The sequence below is a fragment of the Diadema antillarum genome, unplaced genomic scaffold, assembly GCF_040938485.1.
Source record: "Diadema antillarum isolate AM-2024a unplaced genomic scaffold, OU_Dant_1.0 seq00001134_RagTag, whole genome shotgun sequence".
Classification (NCBI taxonomy): domain Eukaryota; kingdom Metazoa; phylum Echinodermata; class Echinoidea; order Diadematoida; family Diadematidae; genus Diadema; species Diadema antillarum.
In genome coordinates this window covers 23,333-34,696 of record NW_027271946.1, presented here as the reverse complement: position 1 = coordinate 34,696, position 11,364 = coordinate 23,333, and the positions used below count along the sequence as shown (strand labels likewise).

Below are 11,364 nucleotides of genomic sequence, written 5' to 3'. Positions count from 1 at the left end.
TACATCATTCCACTAACCTATGCCATTTTAATGACTAAAATGTGTTTCATTCTGCAAAAATCTGGCACAAATAAAGTTGGGTCGAGTTGTCCAATCGCAAACCTGACCCTGGACAACTCGACCCGGTCGAGCTGTCCAGGGGTAGGGACGACTTGTCCAGGGACGACTTATCCCGCGGTCGAGTTGTCCAGGAACCACGTTGGATTGCGTTGTGGGGGAAACTTGTGTACATCGACAGTACAGGTACATGGACCAGCCAGTTCAACAACAACGATGGGAACACAAGAAATACGTGTGTATACTGTTTTACTCTGGTATTGTATGCTAGACTTTATCAAGACGTTTCTAGAAATGAGTGATGCTGTAAGTATATTTATGCATCTATCAACAGTGCATTTAAAACAAAATTATTAAAGATAAACTTTTAGTAAATTAAATTCAAATGAAATTTCTTTTTCATGGAAAAATACTGGCAAATACATCATTTTTTTTAATCAAACGTCTGGACGTCACCCAACTTCTTCATTGACCTTTTTAGACGCATGATATGCTGGGAACGAAGTGCCATTTAGCAGGTTTTTGTGATTATTAAGGTATTAATCCGAGGAATATGGAAGATTCAGAAGATGTTTGGGACAGCTGGGAAGATATGGCTGACAGTGGAGTGAGTATTCTGAGACTAAACTCTATCTACGATGTTATGAATGTCTGGCAAAATACCATGTTCATCCCAGACAGTGACCACACTTACACACGCCGCGCGAGCCGAAATTTGTATCATCACTGAGAGTGGTTGTGATATGGTGGCCCGATATTCTGTAGTCCCGTACCTCGGTTTTCGTGTTATTGACATGACTATCAGTGCCAGAAATTGTGACGCTTTCCTTTGACACACTTTAATTTCTACAAACTAGCGTAATATAGATCTACCAGAGATTATGAAGAATATTTAAGCCTCAGCTACTGCATACGTTGTCGTTGATGTATAAATGTGTATGAAATGTCTTTCCACACACTTTCTAATCTACCTTGTCCTTGGCTAGTCTCAGTCTCAGTAATGCATTGCCATTGCATTGGCAGTAATTAGGCCTAAGCTAAGTAAAACAGGAACTACATTATATAACCTGTAGTGTTTGTGTATTAAACCAGCACTGGAACTAACCTTCCAGCCACACGCATGCACTGTACCATGATAGCCCACCAGGGCGTTGTGTGCAGTATACAACCAGAACCAGAAGCAGAAGCAGAACCATGCATGTGCCTATACCATCCAGCCCACAATGCAATGAAATAGGAAACATGTGTGTTTTGTCTTAATGTTGATATGGAAACAATAGTGCTGATTTGATGATGCTCTTCTTATTCCCTGACACAGGCAAAAAGACTGGGTTGACACATAAGTTACAAAAATTTATGTCTGTAAAGTAGTATCTTTAGGCCATCATTGGTGGAGACGGGTTCACTTTCTTCGTCGCGGGATTCCAGAAAAAGTGCCCAAAGGTTAGCGGATAGCGGAATTGACGAAGAAAGTGAACCCATCATACCTACAAAGTGATTAGTTTGCTAACAAACTGGAGTAGGGTAAGGGCACCAGTATTCGGTCAGCCCCCGGTATTCGGTCACTTATTACTAGTCACCAGCCAGTAAGTTCAACTGTTCCAACACACGCAAATCACACTAATTCACATACTTGCACACTCATTCACAACAGGAAACTCCCTTAGCCCCCTCTAAAAATCCATCCAAATCCCAAATTTTACCGTAAAAAGTGCAGAATCGGCGCTACTTTCCAAAAGCGCGCGTGGATAAGGCCCAGTCTTAAGAATACGGGTCGCCGAAAAAGCGCTAAAAATCGAGAAATAGGCCGTTCTCTCGCGGGATTTTTTGTTTATTGCAAGCTTGGAGTGTGATGGTATCCTCAAAAACGCAAAGGAAAAACTAAATTTCCGTACGTGCCGATACAGTGTCTCAATGCACAAGGGTTGAATGCAAGTGCCGAGTCCCCAGTATTCGGTCACTAACGGGCGCCGCAACGTCGCCGATGCAATTTTGCGCCAACAAGGTAGCGCGCGCGCGCGTTTTTCAGCTGCCTTGAACACGCATTGACTTTGAACGCGCATATCGCGTGACCGAATACTGGAGCCGGTGACCGTATACTGGGGAATTTTCAAGGTGATATATTTTGCGATTTTGTGAAATTCTGTGTGATATTTAACAAAATAAAAATTGAGATTAAAGAAATTTGATATATTTCACATACATTGCTGTAGATATGATGTATGTTTGTATTATTTTAGTTTGAAAAATATTGCAGAAAAGCTTAAGTGACCGAATACTGGGGATGTTACCCTACCCACCTACTCTATCAGTGTGGAATAGTAATTTGGAATATATGCACAAGATCAGGTTAGTACTGATTTTATTTTTCTCGTTACGAATTTTTGTAAAAAGATGTCAGACTTCAGCTTCACGAGGCTGATTCGTGCGCGGAGAGGTGAGAGCCGCAGAAAAAAGCACTGAAAATATATAGTCGGATCAGGCCACTACGTACGGCAGCCTTGCTTTGAGCGAACCCACTTGCGCCCGTGTTTCGATGGGTCGCTGTGCACTGGTTGATTAAAACTTGCTTGTTGTAAAAAAAAAAAAAAAAAAAAAACATAATTTTTTTCTTCTTTTCATCATGGATAGTGGACATGTGTGTGTACCAAAAAAATCACCGTGAAAAGTTGCGACAATTTACATGTATATGTCAGATGTCGTGAGGCGGAGGAGTGCTCGTACAGGGGAGCAGGCCTCGTGAGCGGGTTTCCCGGACTGAGGTATGAACATCTCTGGGGGGAACCATCTGTAGAATGTACAATGTTGTACATTCACCCTTATTGCAAGAAAGGTATACATGGAGCTATTAACAGCAACAAAGTATTTTCTCTTTTTTTCTTGACACAGGTACTTGATAGGAGACTAGAGGAAGAGAAGAAACAGCATGAGGCCCAGCAGTAAGTGAAAAACCTAGTGTCACATTCTGTGTTCAGAAAGATGCAAACAGGACTATTAAGTCTAATCTAGATATGTAAACATGTTCTGAATCTTGTTATATTACATTGTGTTTTAAGATTATTTTATAAGATGATTTAAAATACTGTATGTGAGGGCTTTTGATGAACTTGCAACAGGTACATGTACATGCATCGCGTGTATTACATCCAGTCCTCTCCATGTGGGTGTGCTAGCCATTCTCATACACATGTAACATCCCTTGTTCATATTCACATACATGTACAAAATGTACATGTACATGTACAACAGAGCTGCCAAATTCCCCTCATTCTGCAGGGGGCTTCATTAGAACTTCAATGTCTCTTCATGTCAAAATTTGTAAGAGAATATAAAAGTCTTCCTGTTTCAGGAATCGTTTAGTACCCCTACATTGAGATGTAGGTATTACACAAATATCACCCCAATTGCACAGTTTTCGAACCTTCGTGGTGTTGCACACATACAGAATGCTCTCTGCCGCTTGCATGTTTCTAGGAAGCTGCAGGCCAGTATCCAGGTGTCAAGACTGCAGGAGGACACACACAGGACATCCTACCAACCCCAGCTCAGGATCCTGAAGAGGCCCACGGAGGCTGCCGGTGACCCAGGACCAGTGGAAAACAAGGGTGCCAACAAGGTTGGTCTCACCAAGTTATCAATCCACCCATCCCTGTTACAAAGACCATAGTTCTCCCTGCTATTTTTTTCCCCATTTTTATTTTTCTGCTTAAGTTCTGCATGATAAAGCTACCACTGACAGACCTACATTGTATCAAGAAACTTCTATAGAGCATCAGATCTATTGTACATACCGTGGTAGATAGAATTGATTCTATTTTCAAAGATACAATTTGCAGATAAAGAGGAGGTTATAAGAATGTTATCTCAATAAATGGAGTTGATGTGATCAGCGGAAAAATAGAGAAAAGAAGTCAACTGTTTTAAAATCAAATGTTATATTTTGTTTTGTGTCCAGCTAGGTGCTTAATTTCAGGCATTGTTCACAATTTTGAATATCAGAAAAATTTGTGCTGATGCTGAATTCTGTTCTAGTGAGTTTAATACAAAAACGTCATTCACCGCCATAATTCTTTGTTCACCTTAAAATCCATTCTGAATTATGAACACCCGTTAAGCTTGGTTGTAGGTGTAAGTACTTTTCATAGCTAATGTCTACTGTAATTACTGTTGTATCCTTCGGCCATCCGTGCATAATAGTTTAATTTCTCGTTTGTCAGACACGCCAGAAGACCCTGGCAGAGAGAGAGGAGGAGTACAAGCAGGCAAGGCTGAGAATTCTCGGCTCGGCTGAGACCGACTTTTCTGAGGCTTCACCCAGGTGAGTTATCAGCCAGAGCTTCTGTTTGTGATCTCCTCCATTTTGTGTGGAACATGTCATCATTACAATAGTATACAAATAGTGAATGGTCACAAGTGCGATGGTACAAGATTTTGCACGAGGTGAAAGATAGAGGCGCTCTATTCAACAAGGCGAATCCGAGTTGAATAGTGCGCCTCATCTTTCACCGAGTACGAAATCTTGTTCCATTGCAGGAGTAAAGACCATACACTATTTGTTTTATACAACACCTCGAATGTCAACAGATGTGGTCCACACAGATTCTTGAATTTAGCACAGAAATGGCAACCATTTCCGTGAGAGATGAATGAGTAGCCGCACAGTCACCGCATACGGACATACAGTGTAGTACACGAAGCCAGTCGTTTGAAGTTGTTTACAAGAATGAGTGACAAAAGTACACGCTTGTACACTTGTAAGCACGCTTGTAATTTGTTGAGTGCGGGTGGCAAATATTTGTTTATTGTGACATCAGAGCCGTGCGATGGAACAAAAACTTCGAGTCATTTGTGAGATTAACGCAGGAGTCGATGGAAATTGGTGACGTCAGTCATGCACTATCCATTTTGCTCAAACAAAATTGCGCGGCTCATAGCCACACAATGTGCGATGGAACTTTTAACTAAATGTCACGTGATGGGCAATCGACCAGTCGGATAGCTACATTCTAATGAGGTGTTGTATGAAATGAAAAGGTAGTCTACTTCCTAAGGAATATAGAGTACTTATCAGCCCAAATTCACATCTACTTTCTATTTAAACTTGAAATTTTTTGTAGTGGGTCAAGCATACTTGTATTTGTGATCACAGACATACTCACTTGGAGTTATGTACTTGGAGTTATGTAACGTTGACTACAACATTGTATGAAGTCTGGAATGGAAAAAGTCTCTCCATACTTTGTCTCGTGTGGTGAGCACGTCTCAGTTTACACGTTGTGGTCCAAGATCAGCAGTAAGTCTAGTAATTCAACACTTTGATCTTCAAGGAACAGGAAGATGACCAAAGATTCATGAAAAAACAAAAACAACTTTGAAATTCCACTGCTTTTGCATCTCTGTGTTCAACCAGCCAGTGGTTTTGAGTTAGAAGTAGAAAAATTATACATCAGAATACTGCATGTAATCAGAGGACAAAATGGAAAAACACATGTGTTTTGTCTTGATGTTGATATGGAAACAAAAGTGCTGATTTGATGATGGTCTCATCCCCTGACACAGGCCAAAAAAAAAAAAGACTGAGTTGATTTATGAGTTACAAAATTTTATCTCTGTATCTTTAGGCCATCGTTGGAGACCAGACCACCAAGAGATGGCAGCTCATCAAAATCAAATAATTTTGGTCACAGCGGGAGCGCAGCCAAGAGATAACAACGCAAGGTCAAACGAGGAGCAAACAAGGAAAAAAGAAAAAGAAATGGTAACCATGGAGATTCTAAGGCAGTGGTCAGGCCTCGAGTCCTGTCCCACTATTAGTGTCTCCCAGTGTGCCAAGCTCCCGTCCCGGGCCGCGGTTACCAGTTCGGCGGGGAGGAAGCCAGCTCGGTCGACTGATCCCCGCGGTAGGAGAGTGGTTGTACATGTAAGTTCCAACTGACGGATGCCGCATATCCCACATGTCTGTGAGGAAATACTTCAGCCGAGGGGAAAGTCGTGTTTGTGCGACATACTGTATTTCCTGGAGGAGTGATGAAAGAGCATGAATTATAAGACCTTATAGCTCTCTATCAGCATTGATTCACGTTTGATAGATGTCTACATCTTATGGGCGGGAATCAAAATGATGCCAACCCTCTGACTACATGTAGCAGAAGAATGAAAGTTACAACTCTGATGCAGATGTAGACCAATAAACATTTTTAGGCTGGTGAAAGTGACTGCTAATAGTAGCCTGCTCAGCCAGTGGTATCTAAAAACAAAGCAAAGGAAAGAAAAGAAAAAGTTTGTAATATGCATCCGAACTTTTGTGTCAGATGATTAGTAAGTGCAGGGAGATCTTGCCATTCAATTTTCCCCCCATTCTTCAGTACCGGCCCCTCAACTCAAATCCACATGTTACTCTCCTCATGTAGAGGAGATGAAGAATTACCAGTGTTTGATTTTGGGGCTTTTTGACCTTCTGAGAGTCTCGATGGGCATTTCTTCAAGAAACCACTGTCATTGTGAACTACAGTGACAGATGGTAGTGACAAAATTTAGGTAAAATTGGTGAAGATCGTGCAAGAATGCTGTCAAAATAGGTGTGGGAACACCCTAGATTATGATGAAGTTAATGAGAAATAGGAATTGCCCAGTAATAACAAACAAGCAAAACCAAAGTAAATATGCATGAAGTATCTTTGTTATTTAGAGTTATGGTTATATTTTGTACTCAACTTTCTGAGGCACCATTGAACAAATTTACCAACTGCCTAAATTTGAAGTGTGACCAGGGAACTTTGACATTGGTCATTGGTGATATTGGTGGCCTATATTATGCCACTGTACCCTTCAGTGAGTATAGAAGAGAAGCACAAATATTTCTGCATCATGTATTGCAATGTGCTACTAACCCACTCATCTGTGTGCCCAGGACCACCAAAACTTAATGTTGAGCAAGTGAATCAAACTGGCATTTGCTTGTTCAATATATGCAATGCCCCTTTGGGCAGTTGAGCAAGATACATGTAGCATATTATTGTTTTTGTTTTTTATTTTTGGTTATACCCTTTGTTGTCGGCAATCTCTATGGTGGCTCAGAGTGTCAAGATGTGCCCTTTTTTAGTTGATGTTAGAGTGTGGGAGATTATGCTTACATTGTATGCTCCGCAGCAGATTATGAGTCTTTGTTTCCAAAGAGTTTGGCTGTAAGATAGTACGGTGATTGTGTATATGTTTCATATCTTTGATAGCATGCTTTGAATTGGGGGGGGGGGGGAGGCATATCGGCTTTATTGCTATTGACTTTTTGGGTACTATGATGATTTTGTTGTTATGACATTTACATCCAACTTGTGAATCTCCTGGTCAGAATATGACTCTCTTACAAAAAAGAAAGATAACAGATGAGATAAATAATAAGAAATGATTTGCACGTTGTTGGTTACGCAAACTTGAATTACAATCTGTCACCCTGCCAGCATCACAGGCTGCTGTGATTGCTGTGCCACATGCAAAGGTTCATGCACTGTACACACAATTGCGAGGTTTTTATTTTTGCGAATATGCGAGTTGGGGTGCTATTCGCAAATTTGATGACACATGACTTAATGAACACTGATCCTAACATGAATGTGGCATATGCATAGTGTATGCACATTTCTCAATTCACCATTGTACTCCACAATCGCGAATTTAGACACTCGCAAAATCATCGTTGGGATCCCAGGGAAGGCCCAGCTTGGAAAAAAATAACACTCGCTGAATAAGTATAATATTATGGCATATGCAGTGTATGTATCCCATCAGAGGAAATAATCTTGTCTGTTCTTTTAGTGCATTTGGCGATGACAAAAAAGAATTTCTCAAGCTTCTCTCTTGTAAAATGCTTACGTGTTCTTTTTAGCTTGTCTTCGTTTTCTTTTTTTGCGTGTGTGAAGCAGAACTCGTAGGAGCAGGATTTATAAATTGTATAATGCACAGATTTTTGTGGTATTTTTCTTCTTCGGAACTTACACCAAGTCACTGGATAATCTGATGTGATCAAGGACTATTTGGATTCAATAGGGTTATAGGAATATCTGACTTTGAGTTGTGCCAAATTGTGACTTAAGCAGATTAGAAGCTCTGTGAGATTTTGAAAATTGCGTCCAAGACAGTTTTCTACTAAGTAGCAATGAATATATTAAAGGCTTTATGAAAATGGTATCATGTTGGTGATGTACAATGTAAACGTTGGATTGCTTGATTGTGCTTTGTATGATTATGAAGACCAGTTTCATGTACGACATGCAAACCAGTTCAGATTTGCACGTCATGTACATGACTTGATGAGACGTTTGTGTTTTTGTTTTCTTTTCTTTTATACCCCCACGTGTGTGTAACCCCATCTACATGTAAGAAAAATCCAGTTGTACTAAGGTTTTTCTAACCTAAAATATTTCTTCTTGTTTCTCCTTTGCCTTCATACAGTGGACTCTCGTTATAACAAACACTATTATCTGTTATAACAAATTCTCATCGTAACGAAGTAATTTCCTTACCCCAGAGGTCAACATTTGTTATTCTTCTTCGTTGTTGTTCAAGCCCTTACACAGAAATGATTTTAGAAATTGCATGGATGTAACAAAGTGATTTCAGTGGTCCACCAAGAGTTTGACATACATTGTAGGAGAGTCCACTGTACATAAAGTTTGTGAGGAAAAACAGGCAAAAATAGGCACTTCAATACCTACCGATGATGATGAAATGTGGTCACTGGCCGGATAGAAAAGTAGTATTTGCAATTACATATGTCATGAGCAATTACGGATCAAGAGGAGATTGCAAATGTGCTCTTAAAGCCGAGTATGCATATCTCTGCACTGATCTGCGAGTTCTTTGTCTTAGCCGTGTGTGATAGGAATGAAGTGGAAAAGCAGTAAGATTAGTTAACAAACAGCGATGGGTGAAAGTGTCAACCTTTTCCAGTGTTCTTGTTCTACCAGACTCACTTCTTCCTGGCCAATACTATGTCATAGCAAATATCACAATGTGGGATCTCGTTAAAAAGAGGTCGGATATACAAATTGTAACAGGACCGGACCCTCTTTGAAAATAACAAGGTGATTTTGCAAGTCCCAACGTTATATATTTCTCTGATTTTGTACCCTGGTATATTGAGAAACCTGATATAACAAGGTAATTGTCATGATTTTTAGTTTCTCCTTATAACGAGATTTGCCTGAAATACTTGGTGAAGAATTGAGATTGCTGCTACACATATTCCTTCATTAATCATAATAAGCATACTCACATTACAGCTGGGTTCTCTTACACTTTTCCTCCAGAATATCTTACACTTTAATGGGTAATATTTTTACTTTTTTAAACCTTTTTTATTGTATGTCTTGTCATGCAAGGTGCTGTTAGCATTCGTATATGTATAAATTGTGTTTATTTCTGTATTTTTATGCCTCCGCCACGAAGTGGTGCCGGAGGCATTATGTTTTCGGGTTGTCCGTCCGTCCGTCCGTCCGTCCGTAATGAATTTTTTGTGGACAAGGTAACTATCAAAACCTTTTGAGGTATCCTAATGAAACTTGGCATGTACGTGTATTAGGGGGTGAAGTTGTGCCTATCAACTTTTGGGTGCACATGCTCAAGGTCAAAGGTCAAAAGGTCAAGGTCAAATACATAAAATCTCACTATTTCCATCATATCTATGCAATGCCTGAAGATATTTTCTTGAAACTTAGTGTATACATGTATTACCCAATTAAGATTCTCTGGTGAAAGTTTGGGTCATGAGGTCAAAGGTCAAAGGTCAAAAGGTCAAGTAAAAATATCAAAACTTCACTTTTTTCTCTGTACCTTGGAAATTGTTCAAGGTCTCTTCATGGAACATAGTATATATATACATGTACTGACTGGCAGTGATTATCTAGAGAATTTAGGGTTCATGGGGTCAAAGGTCAAGGCAACACTTTAAAATTTTACTAAATATTTCCCTCATGTTTGTGCACTGCCAGCAGGATTTTCTTTTTTTACACTAGGTGTATGCATGTTTAACCTAATAGAGATTCTCTGGAAAGTTTTTTTCTTTCTTTTGTTTTTGCCTCAAAGGTCAAAAGGTCAAAGATCAAGTGAAAGTGCTGAACTAAGTTTTTCCTCCATATCTCGGAAGTGGCTCAAGTTATCTTGAAACGGACTACATATTTATGCATCTTCTGTCTGACAGTGATTATCTTATGAATTTTAGGGTCAAAGGCCAGATGAAAATGGTAACAATTTACTATTCAATACAGAAATTGCACTTTTTCTCCATACCTTGAAAATTACTCAATGCATAAATGTATGAATGGGTCAAAGTCAAGTTAAAGTCTGTAAATCCCAAATACATGCTCTCCTATTCATCCCATTAAACCTAGGTGATGGAAGGTGAACATTCAACACATTTGTGACAAACCTGTCATTTTAACATTTGCCAATTTTGTGAAAATGTAATCACACATTGTCCACATGTATTATTTAGACCTATTAGGAGAATCATGCATTATGGCGGAGGCATACCAGTCGCCATAGCGACATTTCTAGTTTTTTTTTTTTTTTTTTTAGTCATTGAATACACCATTTGTGTCTGCAGCCTGACTCATACTCTGACATCTCAATGCACTAAAATGTGAATCATGTTCAGGCTGTGGCTCTTAAAACTGCTCAGCATTTGACTGCTCACTCTTGACAGTTTGGCTCTTTGGCAGTTTTGGCAATTTACTGCACTGAATTTTTGTTATCGTTTCCCATTAAAAAAAAAAAAAAAAGAATCATGCAACTGTGATGCAGAAAGTACACGTGTAGTATTGAATGTAATAGATATGCCTCATGGAGTGCTCACATATTCAAAAAAAATTATTGAAAAGTTAGGAAAGCACTGCCAGTATCAAAGTATGGCAAGTACTTGTACATTCATTCTTATACCATGCTTTTCCAATACATGCATGTACTGCATTTTGTAATTTGTAATTTTATTTTGGAGATAAATCAGCATCTATTTATTAACAGTGTTGTTGTTCCCTAACCCCCCCCCCCAAAAAAAAAAAAGATGATCAGTTATATTCTTTGTAATACCTATGGAAATATTATGTAATAATATTCATGAAGTGGAGACATACTGTATGAGTGAACCTTGAGGTCTAACTCATCTACAGTGACATTTGCACATTTTACGGCAACATTTGACCCTGTGTTGTCATTATTCCGTGGCCTAGTTATATTGAAATTATTGATTATATACGTGTAGGAACACTACGGACTTGCAATGAAGAATGCATCAAATATTTCCGCAGTTATCAT

At 39.4% G+C, this 11,364-nt stretch overlaps 1 protein-coding gene across 1 annotated transcript; it reads left to right on the top strand.

Moving 5' to 3' along the window:
• The first annotated feature begins 539 nt into the window (after window positions 1–539).
• On the top strand, window positions 540–6,030 carry LOC139744070 (SUZ RNA-binding domain-containing-like). The gene is made up of 5 exons (XM_071654524.1): window positions 540–664; window positions 2,947–2,996; window positions 3,532–3,673; window positions 4,275–4,375; window positions 5,679–6,030. Exons 1-5 carry the CDS (start codon window positions 611–613, stop codon window positions 5,764–5,766), a joined length of 435 nt encoding a protein of 144 aa, XP_071510625.1. The 5' UTR covers window positions 540–610; the 3' UTR covers window positions 5,767–6,030.
• The last annotated feature ends 5,334 nt before the right edge of the window (window positions 6,031–11,364 follow it).

Excerpts from the sequence above, each read along its gene's own strand:
- LOC139744070 (XM_071654524.1), top strand. The coding sequence starts at position 611 with ATGGAAGATTCAGAAGATGTTTGGGACAGCTGGGAAGATATGGCTGAC. Across the intron at positions 665-2,946 it reads AAGATATGGCTGACAGTGGA|GTACTTGATAGGAGACTAGA; the intron begins GTGAGTATTCTG and ends TTCTTGACACAG. Across the intron at positions 4,376-5,678 it reads TTTTCTGAGGCTTCACCCAG|GCCATCGTTGGAGACCAGAC; the intron begins GTGAGTTATCAG and ends CTGTATCTTTAG.